This window comes from Electrona antarctica (assembly GCF_951216825.1).
Source record: "Electrona antarctica genome assembly, chromosome: 16".
NCBI classification, from domain to species: Eukaryota; Metazoa; Chordata; class Actinopteri; order Myctophiformes; family Myctophidae; genus Electrona; species Electrona antarctica.
The window spans coordinates 12,380,029-12,404,774 of NC_136797.1; the positions used below are offsets into that span (position 1 = coordinate 12,380,029).

The following is a 24,746-nucleotide window of genomic DNA, read 5'->3' on the forward strand; positions in this document are numbered from 1 at the left end:
TTCTTAATGCTCGACTTACCTCGGAGATTTCAGCAAACTGCGCGTTGGCTTGACAGCACTTCTCTGCCGTCTCCACAGCCAGCTCATAGTTGTCCACAAAGGCCCGATAGACGCCCAGCTGGCTGGCCTGACAAAGAAGAGGGAGATACCATGTCATTTTCACCCAACAACAGCTGTGGAGCTGGTGGAAAAGTATGGAATACAGAGTAGAATCTATACCGGTATTGATTTCGCACAAATGAAACTATGACGAAAAAAATTTCCTCGGCTACGTTTTTCACAGAGGAAAACTAACTGGAAACGAAATGAAAACTACGCTATGGTGACTAAAACTATAAGACTAAATATATTGACAATTTCGTCAAGAAATAAAAACTAGACTAAAATGTTAGGAAGGGATTAGTGGACAAGAGATCCAGTATAAGTCATTTTACACTTGGTTTCAGCAAGTGAAAAAAAAAGAAGAAAGAATCAAGGCCCACCAAAATACATTTTGTTCAGCTAAATCAACTGTAGATTTAGTCGACTGAAATCTTGTGATATTTAGTTGACTAAAACTAGACTAACACTAAAACATTCCAGGTGACTAAAACTAAATTAAAACTATTCAAGAGACTAAAACTAAAATCTGCTGCCAAAAACAACACTGCTCGGATGCACCGTCTGGAGTGTAATATATTACTCCTCATATATTACTATATTAGCAGCCAAGTATGCAGAACACATATACACACATTTGACACAACACAAAGAACAAGACAATTTACATACATAAAGACATGAAGACAAGAGCAATATCCACCTCCTAGATTACCCCGTGGCTACTACAACTCCTGATTAAGCCTCAAAGTTGACTGGTGGACAAAGGACCTCTTTAGTTTGACCTTATTGTATGCTGGTACACCATATCTCCTTCCTGAAGGTAGCAGACAAACTCACACGATCGTCATGGATGCGCATACGGCTCACCATGGACAGCGCTCGAAGCTTTAGAGATTTACAAGCGTTACAAATAAAGTTTTATTATTATTGGGATCCTTGAAAATAACTAAACTACCGGTATACTGGAAACCGAATCTACGCTGAAAAAGCCCCTCAGTGGCTATTTAACCCATTTAGGCCTGACGTCCACCAGTTGCCCATGTATGCTCTACCACAGGGGTTCTCAACGTTTTTGGCCGGGGACCCCCGGAAATGCTTTGGCAATGTCTCGGGACCCCCGCCCCGCCCCCTCCCGACCCCCAATATAAATTGACTGCTACAATAACCTTAAACCATTTTGGGCGGGAACCCCTTTTGGTGTTTTAAGCATTGTTATAATTTAGCTATTGAAAAATAGCAGATCTACAAGCTCATAGCGCGCCACCGAGTGGCGCGCTACGAGCTTGTAGATCTGCTATTTTTAGATTGTAGATCTGCTATTTTTGAAAATTTCAGCTGTTACAATTCCAAACATGCAAACATGACCCGCTTTAATTACTTCAGTTTATATTAGTAGCTATATATAGTAGTATTAGTAGCTATATATAGTATTAGAATTTCATTGTCTTTTTTTTTTTACGTCCAATGAATTTGCATTTACGTTCATAAAGTTAACATAAGTATAACTAAATGCATTTGAAATAAAATAAAATAATTACTTTTCAGGATTCCAATTCAAAAATAGCAAAAAAATAATAATCAGGATTTCAATTAAAATATAGCAAAAATAGCTGATCTACAAGCTCAAAACACGTCGCACTGTGACGTGTTTTGAGCTTGTAGATCGGCTATTTTTGCTACGAACATGCAATGTGGCCCTCTGGAGTGAGTGTGTAAATATTGTGGCCCTCTCCATCATCAAAGTTGCCCACACCTGTGGTAGAGTATGTTAATGCAATATAACTGTGGTGGTTGCATTTGGTCTCCCTGCTCTTCTATGGAGACATTTACACATGATCTGACACGAATTCTGACCTCATGGTCAAGATACAATTTATCCCCTGAGCAAGCAGGCCGGCTCTATTAGCTCAACGGTAAAAATGTCTGTGCAGGAAACCAGGTTCAAGTCCAGGGTAGAAGAGAAACGTTACATATAGCAGTGCTGCTTTAACTGGAAGAAACCTCAGGCAGAAATAGACTTCTTCTAGCTTCTTTCCCCGAACAATCAGATACATGAACGAACTGATAAGAACCAAAGCGTATCAGGGAAAAGGAAAACGCTAGCACGCCCCCCGCACCTTTTGCCCTTTGCCCTCGCACTATTAAGCTCGAATTGCACCTCTCTAAAACTTTTTTGTTGTATATTTATATTGAACATAGTCTACTGTGAAGTTAAAAAATAATAATAATAATAAAAGAATACTATAATAATTGTCCTACTAAGGAAAACATGCACATGTACATATGATACTCTTTTTCTACTCTTGTTTGCTCTTTTTTGCACTCTATATTCTATTTTGTTTTTGCTGTGTTTTGCTGTTTTGATGTCGTATTATATTTTTGCTGCTGCATTGTCTGAAGGAAGCCAAACAAACCTTTACACAAGATGTAACAATAAAGCACAACCTTGAACCTTGAACCTTGAATAGACTCTATAAAACTCTGTAATATTTAACATACTGACCTGTGCTCAGCGTCATATAAAATGTCATAACTTTTAATGTCTTAAACGTGGGAGTCAATATTGATGCAACTGAACTCAAATTCCACCGATTGTATGGTAGATCATGTTTATTTGATTTTCCAAATAATTTCTATACATACAGTAGATTTCTGTCTTTCAGATCTATAATTTCAACAAAAATCAAAGGTACATACATAATACATATGCCTCTCTACACACTAAATAAAACAATAATTACATGAGGATAAAGTAAGTAAACAGTAAAAGTATCATATATATCGTATTACATTACATAGTTTTAATTTATAGTAGGCCTAATAATAGCCATCAATTGATTAATATTACATTTTATAATGTTGACAGTTCCTTCATCATCATCATGATGTCTAACTATGTCATCCACATTTACACTGACCTTCCGTTAAAAAATCATTAACATTATGAAGTACATCTCAGTGACATCACAAAGATGTACTTTTTTCAGACCTCCAGTTCTAGGCAACACAGAATGGGGGGACTGTTTTATTATTTCAACAACAACTAGGTTGGTATATTAATGACAATTAAATGTTGAAAATGAGTGGTATTCCCCTTTAACGGGTTAATGTATACATCTAAACCCCGATATTACAACAACAACTATTGCCATTACCATGGTCAGTAATATCATCAGGTTATTAATGTTAACATTATTACCATTATTGCTTGATCAAGATGCTCTATCAATCTATCATTTATCATCATCATATAATTATCGTCTTTGTCTTCATCATGTCTATGGTACATTGTCCAGAGTTAGACAGCTCTAGGTAAGATCTTCAGAGAACCACCAGGACCAGTGGCAATGAATGGAAAGAGTGTGTCAGTGAACCTGTGTGTGATGGTGTGTATGTGTGTGTTAGTATCAGGATCACAGAATGACAGCTTTCCTTCATTCCAGTCCAGCTGGACTCTGATCCTCTGAGGTTTCTGCTTCACTGAGAGATCAGTGGGTGACCCTGAGGAGTATGCTCTGTATTTACCGTCATGTAACTCTATTCTCCAGTATGGACCCCCCGTGTTTCCCTTCCTCTGATAGGACTCTGCTAACACACCTACTGACCAGCGTGTATTGTCTCCAACCTCAACATCCCAGCTGTGACTCCCTGAGTTAAAGCCTTCAGAACGAAGGACATTGCCATAGCGGTCAAATCTCTCTAGATTGTCTGGAAGCTTCTGTTTCTTTCCCCATGTCACGCTGGTCAGATCATCAGACAGGGTGTATACTGGATAGGCAGTGTTGGGGTCCAGAATGATAGGAGTGTAGGAGACAATGTCCTTCATCTTGTCCCAGACTCTGAAGGCCAGGTTGCCCAGGTGTTTGGCCACGTCTATCAGTGCTCCTGAGACCGGCTGTGGGTCCTGCAGTGTGACCTGGACTCTCTCCATCGTGGTCTTGTAGTTCTGCAGGAATGAGATGTGTTCAGCTTTCAGCTCCTCCTCTATGGCTCTGATCGCGTCTGAAATGGTTGATATGTCTCTGTTCAGACCCTCGATCTTCTCCTTCATCATCTGACTCTTCTGCTGCTCTTCCTCCCTCAGTTCGGTGATCCTGGCCTCCTCTTCATCATGTAGAAACTGATGAAGCTTCTTAAACTGTTGCTTCATCTGCGTCTCTGTGTGGCGAGTCTGGAACGTAATGTGTCCTGCTGTCTGGTCATAGTTTGTTTTAGTTTTATTAAAGACCTCCAGTTTGTCCTGTAAAGGCTTCAGTGATTTCTGGACCTCCTCCTTGTGATCCAGAGCAGCTTCATCGATGGGTCTGAAACGGTGGTTGGCGTGTTTTTCTGAATGAAGACAAACAAAACACACTGGCTCTTGACAATCCAGACAGAACAGTTTGAGTTTTTCAGCGTGCAGACCACAGAGATCCTCAACCTCAGACCCTGTTGACATTTTCTTCAGTCTCTCCTGTAGTCTCTGCTGTAGGAAGGCCTCACACAGGTTCTTCAGAGCCAGGTCTATGGGTAAATCCCTTGATTGTCTCTTCTTACAAATGGGACACTCCTTTATTTCCTTCCCTCTCCACCATTCCTGTACACAGTCTTTGCAGAAGCTGTGGCTACACGACAGGAGAACAGGATCTGTAAAGACGTCGTGACACACAGGACAGGAAAAGTCCTTTTCCGAAAAAGACACCGTGGCAGCCATTTTGCCTTTTCAGTAAAGCTACAAACACTCTGCTCAAGACAGGAAATCCAGCCAGTCAGTTGTGGTAACACTCTGTCTTCTAGAATGTTCCCTGAAGTTTACTTTCGCAGTGAATCGTGCAGGCTCTTGTTAAAGTCCATTCAGTTGACAGAGTCAGCAGCAGGTTGTTCCAGTGGTCTGGGTCACTATTCCCTCCTGTAGCTGTGGATGGAAAGACAGTCTGTCCTCCTCACTGGAAGTTGTGCGTTTGATCCAAAGTGCAATCTTACCGTCTCAGATAAGTCAGGTGAGGGGTGGAGCTTTGACAGACCTGTTACAAAGTTCACTCGCGCGCGCACACACACACACACACACACACACACACACACACACACACACACACACACACACACACACACACACACACACACACACACACACACACACACACACACACACACACACACACACACACACACACACACACACACACACACACACACACACACACACTGTGCCTGATTCAGTATAGACCACACAAACTGAATTGGTTGAACGTATTGAAGTCAGGACAGTCTTTTATCTATTATAAAGTATAGACAAGACACATAGACAACGTGTAGGGAACAAGAGAGTGAACAGAAGTTAGATTTTTTTTATTGTCTCAGTGTGGAATTTGACCATTCAAAGTGTTTTACAATGCACGCCGTATCTCATTAACCCTTGTACACACCAACAGAGACAGCTGCTGTATATTCCAATCACCTGCCTGCTCTTCATGAGCAGTTAAGGGTTCCGTGTCGTATACACATCACAAAATGTGTATTATTTATATCACATTTTGGATGCAAGCTCCTGCCCCTCTCTGTCGTTTTGTGTGTGGTGCATGAGGTGCCGGAAGGCAGCATTCGGGAGAATTGTTTTTTTTCCGAAAGTCTCCTGAACTTGAACGCAGCATTTTGCGTTGAACTAATTTGTTTAGAAATCCAATGTCGTTACAACGCATCTCCACTATAGCTAAAGAGTGCTGGGTTGCGCCCCGAAAATAGCTGATCTACAAGCTCTCAACGCGTCGCGCTGTGACGCGTTGTGAGCTTGTAGATCTGTATGTTTGTCCAAAAGTCCCCCTGGCCCTCTAACACTCTCTGTCTCTGAACATTGGACGTAAAAAAAGACTGAAATTATGAATGAAATTCTAATACTAGTCATTCAGCTACTAATAGACTGAAGTAATTCAAGCGGGTCATGTTTGCATGTTTTGGAATTGTAACAGCTGAACACAGTACATTCACTTCTTCAGCCTTCAATTCCAGGACCAGAAACAGTCACTGAACATCAGCCACCCAGTTATTGACTCAACAAACTCTAAATTGTGCAGGGTGATGTAAGGATGTTTCTAAAACGGATGCTGTGAAAATAGCCGCTCTAGAAGCTCACTCAACACTGCACGGAGCGACTCATTTTGTGCGCTTGTAGATCTGCTATTTCCACTCGTTTGGGTCCCCGGGCAAACGTCCAATCTCTCTGTGATAGTTGGCCCGAACGGTCAAGGCTCCAAAAAGACAGTCAAAGAGTCCAAGAATGCCCTTTTGGGGGTTTTATTCACCTTTCCACCACCAGCAGTCCAGTGCACACTATAAAACTGTGCACCTTTGCCTCGGCAAAGACGAAAAACAAGATTGGCCAGAATAACAGTTCAAACAGAAACGCACTTACACTTACACTAAGGAACAACAGCTACAGTAAACAGACGATAAGCTGTAACAGGCCATACTCTTACTTTCCAAAGGGCCCTGGCAGCTCTCACTCAGTTACCTGTGTGTCTGTCAACCAATGTCTAACTGACTCTCCTGTATAGTAGAGTATGTTAATGCAATATAACTTATACAATTTGCTTACTATGTCAATACAATATAACTTATAGGCCTACAATCTGTATAGTAGAGTATGTTAATGCAATATAACTTATATGCAATCTGCATACTTATTATGACGGACCCCGCCGCAATGAGAACCACCGATCTTGAAGAACGGTGTGTCTTAGCGAGGGTTGCTCCTATAGCAGGTGTTCTGTAGTCTTAGTGAGGGTTGCTCCTATAGCAGGCGTTCTGTAGTCTTAGCGAGGGTTGCTCCTATAGCAGGCCTTCTGTAGTCTTAGCGAGGGTTGTTCCTATAGCAGGTGTTCTGTAGTCTTAGCGAGGGTTGTTCCTATAGCAGGCGTTCTGTAGTCTTAGTGAGGGTTGCTCCTATAGCAGGCGTTCTGTAGTCTTAGTGAGGGTTGCTCCTATAGCAGGTGTTCTGTAGTCTTAGTGAGGGTTGCTCCTATAGCAGGTGTTCTGTAGTCTTAGTGAGGGTTGCTCCTATAGCAGGCGTTCTGTAGTCTTAGCGAGGGTTGCTCCTATAGCAGGCCTTCTGTAGTCTTAGTGAGGGTTGCTCCTATAGCAGGCGTTCTGTAGTCTTAGTGAGGGTTGCTCCTATAGCAGGTGTTCTGTAGTCTTAGTGAGGGTTGCTCCTATAGCAGGCGTTCTGTAGTCTTAGCGAGGGTTGCTCCTATAGCAGGTGTTCTGTAGTCTTAGTGAGGGTTGCTCCTATAGCAGGCGTTCTGTAGTCTTAGTGAGGGTTGCTCCTATAGCAGGTGTTCTGTAGTCTTAGTGAGGGTTGCTCCTATAGCAGGCGTTCTGTAGTCTTAGTGAGGGTTGCTCCTATAGCAGGCGTTCTGTAGTCTTAGTGAGGGTTGCTCCTATAGCAGGCGTTCTGTAGTCTTAGCGAGGGTTGCTCCTATAGCAGGTGTTCTGTAGTCTTAGTGAGGGTTGCTCCTATAGCAGGTGTTCTGTAGTCTTAGTGAGGGTTGCTCCTATAGCAGGTGTTCTGTAGTCTTAGTGAGGGTTGCTCCTATAGCAGGCGTTCTGTAGTCTTAGTGAGGGTTGCTCCTATAGCAGGTGTTCTGTAGTCTTAGTGAGGGTTGCTCCTATAGCAGGTGTTCTGTAGTCTTAGTGAGGGTTGCTCCTATAGCAGGTGTTCTGCAGTCTTAGTGAGGGTTGCTCCTATAGCAGGTGTTCTGTAGTCTTAGCGAGGGTTGCTCCTATAGCAGGCGTTCTGTAGTCTTAGCGAGGGTTGCTCCTATAGCAGGTGTTCTGTAGTCTTAGTGAGGGTTGCTCCTATAGCAGGTGTTCTGTAGTCTTAGTGAGGGTTGCTCCTATAGCAGGTGTTCTGTAGTCTTAGTGAGGGTTGCTCCTATAGCAGGCCTTCTGTAGTCTTAGTGAGGGTTGTTCCTATAGCAGGCGTTCTGTAGTCTTAGTGAGGGTTGCTCCTATAGCAGGTGTTCTGTAGTCTTAGTGAGGGTTGCTCCTATAGCAGGCGTTCTGTAGTCTTAGCGAGGGTTGCTCCTATAGCAGGTGTTCTGTAGTCTTAGTGAGGGTTGCTCCTATAGCAGGTGTTCTGTAGTCTTAGTGAGGGTTGCTCCTATAGCAGGCGTTCTGTAGTCTTAGTGAGGGTTGCTCCTATAGCAGGTGTTCTGTAGTCTTAGTGAGGGTTGCTCCTATAGCAGGTGTTCTGTAGTCTTAGTGAGGGTTGCTCCTATAGCAGGTGTTCTGCAGTCTTAGTGAGGGTTGCTCCTATAGCAGGTGTTCTGTAGTCTTAGTGAGGGTTGCTCCTATAGCAGGTGTTCTGTAGTCTTAGTGAGGGTTGCTCCTATAGCAGGTGTTCTGTAGTCTTAGTGAGGGTTGCTCCTATAGCAGGTGTTCTGTAGTCTTAGTGAGGGTTGCTCCTATAGCAGGCGTTCTGTAGTCTTAGCGAGGGTTGCTCCTATAGCAGGCGTTCTGTAGTCTTAGTGAGGGTTGCTCCTATAGCAGGCGTTCTGTAGTCTTAGCGAGGGTTGCTCCTATAGCAGGCCTTCTGTAGTCTTAGTGAGGGTTGCTCCTATAGCAGGCGTTCTGTAGTCTTAGTGAGGGTTGCTCCTATAGCAGGTGTTCTGTAGTCTTAGTGAGGGTTGCTCCTATAGCAGGTGTTCTGTAGTCTTAGTGAGGGTTGCTCCTATAGCAGGCCTTCTGTAGTTGCCATGGCAGCCAGTGAAGCCAGCTGCACTGTGGGTTTGGCTTAATTAATGATCACTGTATCGCGGGGCTGTAAAAGCGCATTAGGAAACACCGCGTGGTGGAATTAAAACTGCAAGCAACGTGCCTGCCAGCGTTGTTATCCAGCTCTCTACAGCACCGCTGAATTAAGACAGATCAATTGCGTGTGTGTGTGTGTGCCGTGTGTGCGTGTGTAGTGAATGCGTGTGGTACTGTATGTGTGGTACTGTGGTACGCACGCACGCACGCACACATGCACACAGTCACAAACAGCGTTTGAGCAGTACACTAAATGTTGCTAATAAGAGTCAAATAGGTAGGATATCTGTCAAGAATGACCTAATTACAGGTCACTGCAACACCTTTGCTAATGACTACTATCCACCGTTCATTGTGTGTTAAGTGACAGCTCGTAATTACTCTCACCTTTAGAGCAAGTGGTTCCCACTATGCTAAATGATAGTTTGGAACCAAATGGACCCGTTATGGGTCTGTAACTCTGACCCGTTAGGGATGCATTTGGTTCCATTTGTGCACTCTCAGAGTTTGATTAACTTTAGTCGACAAAAACAACACCGTGCGACGTAATGTCCGCTGAGTATTAATTAACCCATTGTGGGCGGGAACCCCTTTTGGTGTTAGCATCATGTTATGCTTTAGCTATTGAAAAATAGCAGATCTACAAGCTCGTAGCGCGCCACCGAGTGGCGCGCTACAAGCTTGTAGGTCTGCTATTTTTGAAAAATCGAAGAACCACTGACATAGAAACATAGCTTTTTCAGAAAACTGTCAGGATGTAGAAGACATTTCTAGAATCTGATCTCAGGTCAAAATGGGTTGAGCACCAGCATACGGAAGGAAGCTAGGGTTCAAGGAAGCTAGGGTTCAAGTGGTGAATCCTCTCTCCTTATCACCAGCCCTCTCATCTCTGTCATGATTATTAAATCTTGATGATTAATTGTCGCTAAAATAATTGCTATTAGCGTTTTAAACCATTCAGGGCTTTTGGTGTTTTAAGCATTGTTATACTTCAACTATTGAAAAATAGCAGATCTACAAGCTCATAGCGCGGCACTGAGTGCCGCGCTATGAGCTTGTAGATCTGATTTTTTTTTTTTTTTTTTATATAATTTTGATCCAATGATTTTGTAAGCCTTTTTTCACCCCTGTGTCAATTATCTAATGTGATCCTGGGCTCTACACACCCTCCGCCAACCTGGGGAGAGCAACGGACTTGAACCCATGCTTCCTTCATGCATGAGTGTCCGAGTTTCCCTGGTTGGACGTAGCGCGTGGAAGGAACACGTTATTCCAACCAGTTCCTTTCCCCTCCATCAGGCGCCCCAGCTGGCCAGGGGGAGGTAGTTTAGAGACCAGAATTACTGCATGTTCTTTGTGAGGGTACCTACCCTAGATCTGCTATTTTTGAAAAATCTTGAAAAGGTGGCGCAGAACTTTGAATATATATTCTAATGTTTTTAATTCAAATCTTTGAATATATATTCTTTCAACGCGGACGTTTTTAATTCAAATCTTTGCTTATTCAGGGGGTCCTTGACATGAAATATTGAGAACCACTGATATAGAAACATATGGTTTCTCAGAAAACTGTCATGATTTAGAAGACATTTTTTTAAATTTCGATGTCAGGCCTAAATGGATTAATATCGTGTTTCTGTCGTTGAACATTGGGAACGCATAACTTCCTCAGTGCCCTACCTTTCACATACCTAAGATAAGGACGCCTGTGCTGCTCCACCCATGTGTACACTTGAGAGAGAACAGAGTCAGAAAGTTGTTGAGTACCGATATCAAGTCCATCAACAGACAAACTGTTCCCCAATGAATATAAAACCTCTTACACTATGAACACAAACGACATTTCTTTTTGCCTTCTAGGCCTCCTAATCAAACATTGCACAGAGCAGATATGACAAATAACATAAATATACAAATGCTCCAACTTCAATGGCTGTCATGTAACCGCAGTTCTTTCCCTAATAGAGGGATTTTTGTTTTCACTTTACAGTATAGCTCCTGTCTGGAAAGGACAGCAGGAGAGATGAAGAAATTGGGCATTGTGTGTGTGTGTGTGTGTGTGTGTGTGTGTGTGTGTGTGTGTGTGTGTGTGTGTGCGTGTGCACGTGCACGTGCGTGCGTGCGTGTCAATGACAGGCCCCGTTTGGTGCATTTGCTCGACAAAGGTTGCATAAAGAGAAACGGTGAGGGCAGCACATTATATGGAACCGTTATTGAACAATAGCTGGATAAAACATTGGATTTTGCCGCCATGTGCTTCTTCTTCCTCCTCCTCCTCCTCCTCCTCCTCCTCGCTAAGAGACAAATTAACCCATTTTGACCTGAGATCAGATTGTAAAAATGTCTTCTACATCCCGACAGTTTTCTGAAAAAGCTATGTTTCTATGTCAGTCGTTCTTCGATTTTTCAAAAATAGCAGACCTACAAGCTCGTAGCGCGCCACTCGGTGGCGCGCTATGAGCTTGTAGATCTGCTATTTTCCAATAGCTAAACACCAAAAGGGGTGCCCGCCCAGAATGGGTTAAATAATCCTTCCTCAGTTTAGAGTAGACACCCTGAGGGGCCATGCTATGAGAAGTTAATAGGGGGCGAGCGAGAGAGAGAGAGAGAGAGAGAGAGAGAGAGACTTTGACTCAGATTATGTCGTCTATTTATAGCAGCTTCTTTGAGACACAAAGCATGCAGTGTACTGATGCTCTGGAAAGAGAGCATTGTGACACACGTGTGAGTGTGTGTGTGTGTGTGTGTGTGTGTGTGTGTGTGTGTGTGTGTGTGTGTGTGTGTGTGTGTTGTATGAGTCAGGTACATAGAGCATGGGGTCCCTGCTTCATTTCTCTCTCTCTCGCTCTCTCTCTCATTACGTCATTACGACGGCATCAAGGCCCGGCAAAACAAATTTCAAATGTCGACTAAATGTGGATTTAGTCGACTGAAATCTTATGACATGTAGTCGACTAACACTAAGACATTCCAGGTGACTAAAATGTGACTAAAACTAAATGGAAACTATTCTAGGGACCATATTACGACTAAAACTAAAATCTAAATGTGCTGCCAAAAACAACACAGGTTTAGGCAGACGGGTGTCTTTCTCAGTGGACCCCGCCCCTTTTCAGACGGTGGTCTGCCGCCAAATTCAGATCAATTTAGAGAGAGCCAACTGTCCTAGCCCATTTTGGGCGGGAACCCCTTTTGGTGTTAGCATTATGTTATGCTTTAGCTATTGGAAAATAGCAGATCTACAAGCTCATAGAGTGCCACCGAGTGGCGCGCTACGAGCTTGTAGGTCTGCTATTTTTGAAAAATCGAAGAACGACTGACATAGAAACATAGCTTTTTCAGAAAACTGTCAGGATGTAGAAGACATTTTTAGAATCTGATCTCAGGTCAAAATGGGTTAAAACTCATCAGACCAAGACAAACACACAGCCACTATTGAACCAAATGGACCCGCCATTCGAACACTCTCAGAGTTAAGGGGGTCTTTTGCAAATAAAACATTTGAGAACCACTATAGTACTAGACTACTAGTTGGACTAAAACATTGTCATACATATTCTGAAGAAAACCTGGACATTCAGTTTTAACCCATTTTGACCTGAGATCAGATTCTAAAAATGTCTTCTACAGATTCCTGACAGTTTTCTGAAAAAGCTATGTTTCTATGTCAGTCGTGCTTCGATTTTTCAAAAATAGCAGACCTACAAAGCTCATAGCGCGCCACTTGGTGGCGCGCTATGAGCTTGTAGATCTGCTATTTTTTTAATTTATTTTTTTAATGTTTTTTTGTGGCTTTCACCTTTATTTAATATTTTTTATGGAGGGACAGACAGTAGGCTGACAGGAAATGGGGAGAGAGATGGGGGGAAGACATGCAGTAAAGGCCGTCGGGATCGGGAGTCGAACCCGCGGCACACTGCCAGACTGGAGTACCAGCCAAGGTGCCTGGACCACTGAGCCATGGCCCAGGCGATCTGCTATTTTTATAAAGCATAACATAATGCTAGCACCAAAAGGGGTTCCCGCCCAAAATGGGTTAAAGTGGGTTGTTATGATCAAAATAAGAACATTCAGCGTGTAAAACAAAATCTAAAATGTGCCACGGACAAGACCAATTCTTTGCCGTGGACACATGTTGTCTGTGTGCGGACATGTTGGTGACCCCTGTGCATGGACACACAACGACTGGCAATACGACCGTACTGTACTGTACCTGCTTCTGGAAGAGGTCGCCGACCCTCTGGTGGTGGCTCCACTGCTGGACGCGCGGCAGCAGGCAGTCGTAGAACTCCTTGTGGGTCTCGTAGAGCTCGGGCACCTTGAAGAAGATGGTCTCGATCTGGGCCACGCTCAGCACCGGCTGGGAGGTGGTGGCGGCGGCTTTCAGAGGCTTCATGGGCTGGTGGTGGTGGTGGTGGCGACGAAAGACACAGTGGTGGAAAAAGTACTCAATTGTTTTACTTAAGTAAAAAGTAAAAGTATGTACTTGAGTAAAAGTACAAAAGTATCGGCATCAAAATGTTCTTAAAGTGCTAAAAGTAAAAGTACTCATTGTGCAGAATTCAGAGTTCAGAGTTCAAAATGTGTACAAAATCTATTGAAAATAGCCAATTAAAAAAACGAATCAAAACTAAACAAAACTTTTAAAGAACAACTCAAAATCGAATACAAATAATTAACGAAAAATCTATAATAACCTTGAAATGAATGACTATAAAAGCAGGCTACTGAATCTGAAGGAACGTGTGTCTGCGTGCGTGTGTGTGCGTGTCCTCACCAGTAGCAGGGCCTCCAGGTGACTGAGGTACGTCTCTTCACTGGCCAGGATGCCAGACAGAACCCACTTCCTCATCTCCAAGCCCTTCTCCAGGTCACACTCCGTCTGCAAGCAAACACGTACACACACGTGTAAACGTCATACGGGCAAATCCACCGGACAGAATGGGGGATATGAGACACGTTTTTGATGACGTCATCGCAAAAAAGGTCCGTCGCTCCGGCGTGCAAAGGGTTATGGGAAATTGAGTCCGTATTATTGTTTACAATGACGAATCTGCCGGACGGAAGAAGCTGTGCGCTGCCTCGGTCTGTTGTTGTGTTCGGCACTATGGAATACTTTTCTACAACTACAACAAGCGACAAGGCAAGAAACAAGCCACGCCAAGAGAGCTAGCTTGGCACGAGCTGGCGCGAGCTAGCTCTCGCGCCAAGAGAGCTAGCGACTCCAGCTCAGGGCGCTAAACGTTACAATACGTTCCGTCTGTGTTTGATGTGTGTGTATGGGGGGCCGCTGCATGAGCCTGAGACATTTTGTGGCAGGAAAAAGGAAAGGTAGAAGTGTTCATTTAACACATTTACCATCTTTATGCTCTTCCGTGTTAACACTCTGGATGTTACTCAGCGTGCTGCTGGGTCTACAGCTGCCTCGACCCTTTGAACTCAACATCTCTGCCAACTACCTGAGGCTGTTCGCTGAGACACTGAATACAGTGTGTGTGTGTGTGTGTGTGTGTGTGTGTGTGTGTGTGTGTGTGTGTGTGTGTGTGTGTGTGTGTGTGTGTGTGTGTGTGTGTGCGCGTGCGCGTGCGCATGCGTGCGTCAGGGCACCATGGCATGGGAGAGAATGTGGAGAATGCATTGAGCAGACGGGATGAGAGCCAACCAAACTATGCGCCCTGAGATGCGGGACTGTTCTCAGTATGTGTGTGTGTGTGTGTGTGTGTGTGTGTGTGTGTGTGTGTGTGTGTGTGTGTGTGTGTGTGTGTGTGTGTGTGTGCGCTCACGTGCATGTGTAACAGTGTCTAGACTTGGATAATGCGGGCACATATGCATGTATTTAACCACTTAAACCAGCTTCTATACTTTGTTGGTCATCAATAGCCAAAGTAGCTCATATACATTTTTCTGAAAAAAAAAACATGTTTCTATGTCAGTGGTGCTCAACCTTTTTCACGTCAAGGACCCCCAGAATTATATCTGTATTTGGCCCCCCCCCCCCCCCCCCCGCCCCCGCCCCCATCTGAAAATATGTAGTTCCAGGGACCCCCCCCCCCCCCCCCCCCCGAAGCAAAGATTTGAGTTAAAAACGTTCGCTCTGAAAAGAATATTATATTCAAAGATTTGTGCCACATTTTCCCGATTTTTCAAAAAATAGCAGAACTACAAGCTCATAGCGCGGCACTCAGTGCAGTGCTATGAGCTTGTAGATCTGCTATTTTTCAACAGCTAAAAATATAACATAATGCTTAACCCATTTTGGGCGGGAACCCCTTTTGGTGTTTGAGCATTATGTTATACTTTAGCTATTGAAAAATAGCAGATCTACAAGCTCATAGCGCGTGCCGTGCTATGAACTTGTAGGTCTGCTATTTTTGAAAAATTGTGAAAACGTGGCGCAAATCTTTGAATATATATTCTTTCAGAGATTTTAACTCAAATCTTTGCTTCTGGGGGGGTCGGCGGCCAATTACATATATTTACTGGGGTGGTTGACATTAAATAGTTTGAGAACCACTGACATAGAAACATAGGGTTTTTCCAGAAAACTGTCAGGTTTTAGAAGGCAATTTGTAGAATCGTCCTCAGGTCTAAATGGATTAAAACACCAAAAAAGGGGTTTCCCCGTCCTGGTTGGTGGTCAAACGGGAGGTAAACGAGGCTGAAATGTGTCTCCATGGCCACTGCAACAAAGCAGAGGCCAGCCAGGAACTCAGTGGACTGAGAAGGCCTAGCTGGGTGATTATTATGGAATGGTCCATGGCTTCATAGGAGTTCATTAGCTATAGGAACCCTTGGCCCTGTTTTGGCGTTTTCAATAGCTCGGTGTGGGTATAGTTTAACCCATTTTGACCTGAGATCAGATTCTAAAAATGTCTTCTACATCCTGACAGTTTTCTGAAAAAGCTATGTTTCTATGTCAGTCGTTCTTCGATTTTTAAAAAATAGCAGACCTACAAGCTCGTAGCGCGCCACTCGGTGGCGCGCTACGAGCTTGTAGATCTGCTATTTTTCAATAGCTAAAGCATAACATAATGCTAACACCAAAAGGGGTTCCCGCCCCAAAATGGGTTAAGGGTGTAACGATATAGTAAATGCAATTGAAAAATCGACTTTAATTTCAAGAATGTATGTATATCGAAATGAAAACGGCAACATTGACTATGTATCGTAGCGTATCGTTTTGCAGTGGAACGCGTGTGTCGAATGTGAAGTCGGTGGGTCAAACGGTTCTCAAGTTAAGTGCATTACAACCGCACGCACGCACGCACGCACGCACGCACGCACGCACGCACGCAGACAGACAGACAGACAGACAGACAGACAGACAGACAGACAGACAGACAGAGACTTGGCACATTTATAGTAGGATAAATATATATTTCATATTTCATTCCTGACTGAAATTGCCGATAAAATGTTTTCTTGTTATTCTATTCTTCTCCCAAAAATGATTTGTTCTTTTTTTTATTTTACTTTGTATTTCTTTGCAAACTATGAAGAGTCAATACCAAATAATCCACAATGCACAAAATGGCCTATTTATTCATAATCAATAGCTGGCAGTTCATCTCGGCTCTTATTGGCCGGGCCAGGTTGTGACACATGGGTGGCAGCCACGGTTGAGCCTGATTGGTCTAGACGTTTGGGGGCTGCAGTACGATTGGCTTGGAGCCAAACAGGCATGACTAAAGCCTGGTGGCTGGAGAGGAGACAGGAGAGGAGACAGGAGAGGAGACAGGGCATATGTTGACCTCCTACTAGCACAGTGGTTCCCAAGGTGCTGTCCGGGGACCCCAAGGGGCCAGTGAGGCTATTCAACGTTGAAGCTCTGGGCCCTAGTGGTAGGAGGAGGGACTACAGGCGGACGCGTGTATTCATGACTGGGAAACCCCGTGCAGCTGGGCTTTAACATTGAGCGCTCGGTTGCACTTCCGCATTTGACCACCAAAATTTGGTGGTCAAATACGGAAGTAGACGTTCTGAGACGGTACTTCCGGCAGTCTTCCGGGTGCTTCAAAACGCCACTGAGCAACTTCCACTGAGATGAATAGCTGGGGGGGCGGAGCTTCGCGCCAGTTCAGTCTCTATCCTTTTATATACTCTATGGGGGACCCCCAGGGGTCCTTGGAGGGAGTTCCAGGGGGGATCCCCCCATGCTAAATGATAGTTTGGAACCAAATGGACCCTTTATGGGGTCTGTAACGCAGAGAGTGTCTCAGAGTTAATTAACATACATTTTACATGTCATAAGATTTTAGTTGACTAAATCTACGGTTGATTTAGTCGACTAAAACGTATTTTGGCGGGCCTTGGTGCCGTCGCAATGACTCATTTTACACTGAAAATAGCCGATCTACAAGCTTAGATCAACTGTAGATTTAGTAAATCAACTGTAGATTTAGACGACTACAATCTTCTGATATTTACTCTATGACTAAAACTAAAATAAAAATGTGCTGCCAAAAACAGCCACTGGCCATGAATCATGACGCTGACCTCGGCCAACGACGAGCCAATCGCTGGCCCTCTCGGCCCTGACTCATCAGTCTGACGGCCAATCACTGGCCCCCTCGTTCCTGACTCATCAGTTTGAAGGCCAATCACTGGCCCCCTCGTTCCTGACTCATCAGTTTGAAGGCCAATCACTGGCCCTCTCGGTCCTGACTCATCAGTTTGAAGGCTAATCACTGGCCCTCTCGGTCCTGACTCATCAGTTTGAAGGCCAATCACTGGCCCTCTCGTCTCCTGACTCGTCAGTCTGACGGAGGCTGGTTTGGAGGAGGGACTGTCTGGAGGAAAACGAAGGACGCTGGTAATTCCATTTGCGAAGCGGTTATTGAAAGCATGTCTGTGTGCCGGAGAAAATAACCGCGTTTTATGGTTGCAGAATTAGTTTAACTGGCTCTTAGCTGTTAGCCTTTCCCAACCTTGAAAACACACACACTACACGCGCACGCACGCACGCACGCACGCACGCACGCACGCACGCACGCACGCACGCACGCACGCACGCAGTCCTACAGCATTCATTTCGTTCACAGATGTTATTTCTAAGACATGCGTTTACTCAAGATAATTCTTCTGAATCTGCACAGACTGCATGTGCTATGTGAAACAGGCGCGCACTTCTTGTGTGGTGCTTATGCCCAGATGTGTGTGTGCGTGCGTGCGTGCGTGCGTGCGTGCGTGCGTGCGTGCGTGCGTGCGTGCGTGCGTGCGTGCGTGCGTGCGTGCGTGCGTGCGTGCATGTGAAAGCCTGGATGCTTCAAGTGTCAGCATGCATCAGATGGAGACGCGTCCGTTGCTTGTCCATGAGAGGTAGATAAAGCATGTGAAAAGGGACTGGCTATACTGCTTCATTTACATTATACTATATTGCAGTGTTGTTTTTGGCAGCAAATTGTAGTTTTTTTTTTGTTTTAGTCATAGTCTCTTGTTTACGAAATTGTCAGTATATTTAGTCTTAGTTTTAGTCATCATAGTTTAGTTTTAATTTAATTTCCATTTAGTTTTCGTCAGTGAAAAAAGGTAGTCGACGAACATTTTTCGTCTTAGTTTTAGTCGACGAAAACAACACTGTACTATTGAGCCCCTTGCACCTAAAAGACTTATATCATAATCTGGAGTGTTGCGGGCCTTCTACTTCCGCTAGATATTTCTCCCAAGTGTCCGGCTGTCCGCATGCATACATGTTGCGTTCAAAGGTCGTCTGCAGTATCAGGGCCACGTCATTCATTGTCGGATTCAAGCCATCAGTCACTATCTATGACAGGCAGGCAGTGATGCTTAGAACGGCTATTTTCAGCACGCAACCAAGTGTAAAATGACTTGATACTGGATCTCTTGTCCACTAGCATTTGAGTCTAGTTTTTATCTGTATATATATATATCAATATATTTAGTCTCAGTTTTAGTCATCATAGCTTAGTTTGTCAGTGAAAAAAGGTAGTCGACGAACATTCTTTGTCAAAAATCAACACAGTTTTGAGCAGCGCCTCCGCTCCATTACGCAGCTATGTGTGTCCCTATGTCCCTATGACAGACACGTACGTACGTACGTACGTACGTACGTACGTACGTACTGTCTGTCTCTGTGTCCGAGCACGGAAAGCTGCAACACGGTATAACTCTGTCATTTCTCGACCGTTTCGGACGCGGGGAAGGCTCGCCGGAACCGGGCCGGGCCGGGCCCCCTGTGCGCGTTCCTGGGGGTTCTGAATGTTCCGGGGACCCCCACACGCGGTAACTCTGTTCCAGGGACCCCCACACGCGGTAACTCTGTCGCGTTGTGAGCTATGCTATCACAGAAACACCTTGCGTCTACTTCATGCTACGGCCGGCCACAACCTGCGTGTGCCTTGCTGGCAACAGCATGCATCCATGTGCATTCTGACTGTTGACTGCGATGGGGGATGGGTGAATGTTCATGTGAGCGGTGGGTCCATGTGTGAGAGAGAGTGTGTGTGTGTGTGTGTGTGTGTGTGTGTGTGTGTGTGTGTGTGTGTGTGTGTGTGTGTGTGTGTGTGTTCGTGTGCGTGCGTGTGCGTGCGTGTGTGTTCGTGTGCGTGTGTGTGTGTGACTCTCCATGGTAACCTTTGAAGAACGGCAGATGTCATACATCACCGGTTTTCTGTTCATATACGAGTAGAAAAGAAAAAAGGGATGGAGGGAGGCAGGGAGGCCGGAGAGAAGGATGAGGGTAGCGAGGGGGAGGGGGGGGGGGGTGTTGGGGGGAGGCAGGGAGGCCGGAGAGAAGGATGAGGGTGGCGAGGGGGAGGGGGGGGGGGATGGGGGGGGTGTTGGGGGGGAGGGGGGGCGATAGAGGAGATAGGTAATTCTACTTAACGCATTTAGACCTGAGGTCGATTCTACAAAATGTCTTCTAAATCCTGACGGTTTTCTGAAAAACCATGTGTTTCTGTGTCAGTCGTTCTCAAATATTTTCATGTCAATGTCAAAATATATGTAATTGGCCGACGACACCCATCTGAAAATATGTTGTTCCAGGGCCCCCCCCCCCCCCCCCCCCCCCAGAAGCAAAGATTTGAGTTAAAAACGTTCCCTCTGAAAGAATATATATTCAAATATTTGCGCCACATTTTCACGATTAAAAAAATAAATAAAAATAGCAGATCTACATACTCGTGCTACGAGCTTGTAGGTCTGCTATTTTTCAATAGCTAACGTATAACATAATGCTTAAAACACCAAAAGGGGTTCCCGCCCTGAATGGGTTAATACTGTAATACCCTGGATGAGTGTCTTCACCGGATCACTGATTTCCGGCGACTAGTATGAACTAAGCAGGGCTCAATTCTCTCCCATCAATATTGTCCAACAGTTTGATTTCTCATCAACACGACGGGACCGAACAAGACGAATCGCTCGGAGACTAGATTAGCCCACCTTGCTATCACTGGGGTCAACGATACATCCGTGTCTACAAGCTCACAACGTGTCACATTGCGACGCGTTGTGCGCTTGTAGATCTGCCCCTCCAATATTCAGCTATAGTGTAGATTTTTGTCCTAGCACAAACATTACATGCCATTGACAGTGAATCAATAATTTCCGTCATATGTAGACGAGCAAATTGGCTATTTCGGTCCTACACAAAGATTAAATTCCCATTGACAATGACGCAATATATGTTAAGAGCGCCCCTCACTTCACAAAATGCAAAATATTTTCAGATGAGGGTCCAAGGACAAATACATAATTTGGGGGGTTGGGGGCGACGCGTTGTGTGAGCTTGTAGATTGGCTATTTTCAGATCTCTTGTCCACTAGTCCAACATTTTAGTCCAGTTTTTATTTGTTGACGAAATTGTCAATATATTCAGTCTTAGTTTTAGTCATCATTCAGTTTCCATTTACCCAATTGGCCTGAATAGGAGAATAGTTATTTTCCAATGGAAATCTCCTAATAAACGGGGTCGTATTATAATCAGGGACTAGACTATTTAACATTCAATGTTCTTTCTTCCACAAGTCAGTCTGGAAAAATGGGGTTCGTCTTATAATCAGAGCCGTCTTACATTCGGCACAATACGTTTTCAACAACGCCCTCTAGGGGGTGCGTGACATGAAAAGGGTAATGGCGGTTTTATGGTGTTATTTAACACAAACGGCAAAATCCGGTAAACCACTGTTGTAAGGAGATGTATAGAACACCTGCGGGAGTATACAGTAGCTGCATGTCTCAGTGCAGTGATATTCTGTGATTATTTGCCATATAATCATATAAAAATCACACCCGTGTGAACTGAGTGGTGTAAGGTATTATATAGCCTGATCAGCTCTGACGTAATGAAATCACACCCGGGTGAACTGGGTGACCGTAGCAACCATGCTCATTTTTTGCACACAGACTAACAAAGCCAGTTGTAGGAGTGGTTTACACCACTCAATAATGAAATCACACCCGGGTGAACTGGGTGACCGTAGCAACCATGCTCATTTTTTGCGCACAGACTAACAAAGCCAGTTGTAGGAGTGGTTTATACCACTCAAAAAAAAAATATATATATAGTTTCCGGCCAAATACAACGAGAGGGGGGTGCGTCAGCTAGGTCAGGAGGGGTGCATCAGGGGGGTGCGTCAGCTAGGTCAGGAGGGGTGCATCAGGGGGGTGCGTCAGCTAGGTCAGGAGGGGTGCATCAGGGGGTGCGTCAGCTAGGTCAGGAGGGGTGCATCAGGGGGGTGCGTCAGCTAGGTAAGGAGGGGTGCATCAGGGGGGTGCGTCAGCTAGGTCAGGAGGGGTGCATCAGGGGGGTGCATCAGCTAGGTCAGGAGGGGTGCATCAGGGGGGTGCGTCAGCTAGGTCAGGAGGGGTGCATCAGGGGGGTGCGTCAGCTAGGTCAGGAGGGGTGCATCAGGGGGGTGCGTCAGCTAGGTCAGGAGGGGTGCATCAGGGGGGTGCATCAGCTAGGTCAGGAGGAGTGCATCAGCTAGGTCAGGAGGGGTGCATCAGGGGGGTGCGTCAGCTAGGTCAGGAGGGGTGCATCAGCTAGGTCAGGAGGGGTGCATCAGCTAGGTCAGGAGGGGTGCATCAGGGGGTGCGTCAGCTAGGTCAGGAGGGGTGCATCAGGGGGTGGGTCAGCTAGGTCAGGAGGGGTGCATCAGGGGGGTGCGTCAGCTAGGTCAGGAGGGGTGCATCAGGGGGTGTGTCAGCTAGGTCAGGAGGGGTGCATCAGGGGGTGGGTCAGCTAGGTCAGGAGGGGTGCATCAGGGGGGTGCGTCAGCTAGGTCAGGAGGGGTGCATCAGGGGGTGTGTCAGCTAGGTCAGGAGGGGTGCATCAGGGGGGTGTGTCAGCTAGGTCAGGAGGGGTGCATCAGGGGGGGTTTCAGCTAGGTCAGGAGGGGTGCATCAGGGGGGGTGCGTCAGCTAGGTCAGGAGGGGTGCATCAGGGGGGTGCGTCAGCTAGGTCAGGAGGGGTGCATCAGGGGGGTGCGTCAGCTAGGTCAGGAGGGGTGCATCAGGGGGGGTTTCAGCTAGGTCAGGAGGGGTGCATCAGGGGGGTGCGTCAGCTAGGTCAGGAGGGGTGCATCAGGGGGGTGCGTCAACTAGGTCAGGAGGGGTGCATCAGGGGGGTGCATCAGCTAGGTCAGGAGGGGTGCATCAGGGGGGTGCATCAGCTAGGTCAGGAGGGGTGCATGTCAGGAGGGGTGCATCAGGGGGTGTGTCAGCTAGGTCAGGAGGGGTGCATCAGGGGGGTGTGTCAGCTAGGTCAGGAGGGGTGCATCAGGGGGTGTGTCAGCTAGGTCAGGAGGGGTGCATCAGGGGGGTGCGTCAGCTAGGTCAGGAGGGGTGCATCAGGGGGGTGCGTCAGCTAGGTCAGGAGGGGTGCATCAGGGGGTGTGTCAGCTAGGTCAGGAGGGGTGCATCAGGGGGGTGCATCAGCTAGGTCAGGAGGGGTGCATCAGGGGGGTGCGTCAGCTAGGTCAGGAGGGGTGCATCAGGGGGGTGCGTCAGCTAGGTCAGGAGGGGTGCATCAGGGGGGTGCGTCAGCTAGGTCAGGAGGGGTGCATCAGGGGGGTGGGTCAGCTAGGTCAGGAGGGGTGCATCAGGGGGGTGCGTCAGCTAGGTCAGGAGGGGTGCATCAGGGGGGTGCGTCAGCTAGGTCAGGAGGGGTGCATCAGGGGGGTGCGTCAGCTAGGTCAGGAGGGGTGCATCAGGGGGGTGCGTCAGCTAGGTCAGGAGGGGTGCATCAGGGGGGTGCGTCAGCTAGGTCAGGAGGGGTGCATCAGGGGGGTGGGTCAGCTAGGTCAGGAGGGGTGCATCAGGGGGGTGCGTCAGCTAGGTCAGGAGGGGTGCATCAGGGGGTGCGTCAGCTAGGTCAGGAGGGGTGCATCAGGGGGGTGCGTCAGCTAGGTCAGGAGGGGTGCATCAGGGGGGTGCGTCAGCTAGGTCAGGAGGGGTGCATCAGGGGGGTGTGTCAGCTAGGTCAGGAGGGGTGCATGGCCAAATACAACGAGAGGGGGGTGCGTCAGAACCACTGTATTAGACATTCGACAAAATCAACACTGGTTAGCACCAGCAAAATTCGATTTTAGTTTTAGTCATAGTCGGTGGAATGAAACCTCATTTAGATTTAGTCTTAGTTTTAGTCACCATAGCTTAGTTTTCATTTAGTTTCCATTTAGTTTTCCTCGGTGAAAAAAAAGGAAGTCGACGAACATTTTTGGTCATAGTTTTTAGTCGACGAAATCAACATGATGAATTCCTGTTCTGTTCTTTGTCTATATAGAAGTGTCTATTTGTACGTCTCTAAATGTTTTGATGAATTGAACATGGTGGACCCTGTTGGAAACAAGTGTAATGCTTAATTGGGTCGTCCACTCACAGTTAACAGCCTTTGTATTGAGTTTGTGCTCGAAATGTACTGTAATTCTGCAAACTGTTAATAAATATTTCAATCAATCAATCAAAACACTGGTTACTCTACTACTAACTATACTGACCGACTTGGAGGACTCCAGGGACCCGGAGGAGAGCGTGTCGCGGCTGCTGCGGCTCTTGGAGCTGAGGTGCGGCGATGAGGACGGCGAGTCGTCGATGTACGGCAGGATGTCGTGGTGCCGCCGCTGCTCCTCGGCGCGCTCCACGTCGTAGCCATAGCTGGGAGGAGGAGGAGGGGTTCCCGCCAGGTGGCCGTCTGCTGCACACACACACACACACACACACACACACACACACACACACACACACACACACACACACACACACACACACACACACACACACACACACACACACACACACACACACACACACACACACACACACACACACACACACACACACACACACACACACACACACACACCGAATAGAGAAATACAAAAGAGAGAGGAAAACGTGATCACGTGTGACTCTTATTTTCTCTTTTTAGCCACTTTAGACCCAGATTTGACTGAGGGCCTGCCATCGCGCAAATTCCAGCTTTTCACCAGAGGAGAAAAACTTTTTTTAATAGCACAGGCAGACTCTTCACATACTAGAGCATGTCTGAAATAAGTCGTCAGAGCTGGAATCGACATGTAAGTATGAAATAAATGCTTTTATTAGGTGTAATGTTAGAGACCACAGAAGTGAACCTTTCAAGCCTGTTTTCTCAACTCGCTGTTTCTCTGCAAGACATTACTCTATAAGCCATATCTCCAAAACTGGTGGGTCAAACTGAACAACCAATATGTCAATTTGAAGCTAAAGTCAAATTTGGTCACAAATGTGCCCAAATGTGGTGACCTCATCACATTTGGGATGACGGCTATGGCCATTTTTAGCCCAATGAGTGTTTTTCGTGCAAAACCTTGGGATGGATTCAGCATCATGAAAACCCCCTAGTTTGACAGGTC

General features: G+C 46.0%; 3 protein-coding genes across 5 annotated transcripts in view; 1 reads left to right on the forward strand and 2 right to left on the reverse strand.

The window, feature by feature from the left end:
- ak3 (adenylate kinase 3) overlaps positions 1–24,746 on the forward strand; it is a 465,380-nt gene that overhangs the window by 192,930 nt on the left and 247,704 nt on the right. The gene's annotated exons all lie outside the window — the stretch shown is intronic.
- bcr (BCR activator of RhoGEF and GTPase) overlaps positions 1–24,746 on the reverse strand; it is a 124,117-nt gene that overhangs the window by 43,251 nt on the left and 56,120 nt on the right. For 2 of the 3 annotated variants that reach the window (XM_079524477.1, XM_079524476.1), the window contains 4 exons: positions 23,850–24,046; positions 13,664–13,768; positions 13,100–13,285; positions 20–127 (listed from right to left, as the gene is read on the reverse strand). In XM_079524477.1, the coding sequence (XP_079380603.1) occupies positions 20–127; positions 13,100–13,285; positions 13,664–13,768; positions 23,850–24,046 (596 nt within the window). The remainder of the gene's footprint in view (positions 1–19; positions 128–13,099; positions 13,286–13,663; positions 13,769–23,849; positions 24,047–24,746) is intronic. The other variant, XM_079524478.1, reaches the window with a different exon arrangement.
- Positions 2,916–5,065, reverse strand: LOC306939797 (E3 ubiquitin-protein ligase TRIM39-like). Its single transcript, XM_079524504.1, has one exon. The coding sequence runs from the start codon at positions 4,793–4,795 to the stop codon at positions 3,401–3,403; it is 1,395 nt and encodes a 464-aa protein (XP_079380630.1). The 5' UTR covers positions 4,796–5,065; the 3' UTR covers positions 2,916–3,400.

Bases quoted from the DNA above. Each gene is read 5' to 3' on its own strand.
- LOC306939797 (XM_079524504.1), bottom strand. From the start codon at position 4,795: ATGGCTGCCACGGTGTCTTTTTCGGAAAAGGACTTTTCCTGTCCTGTG.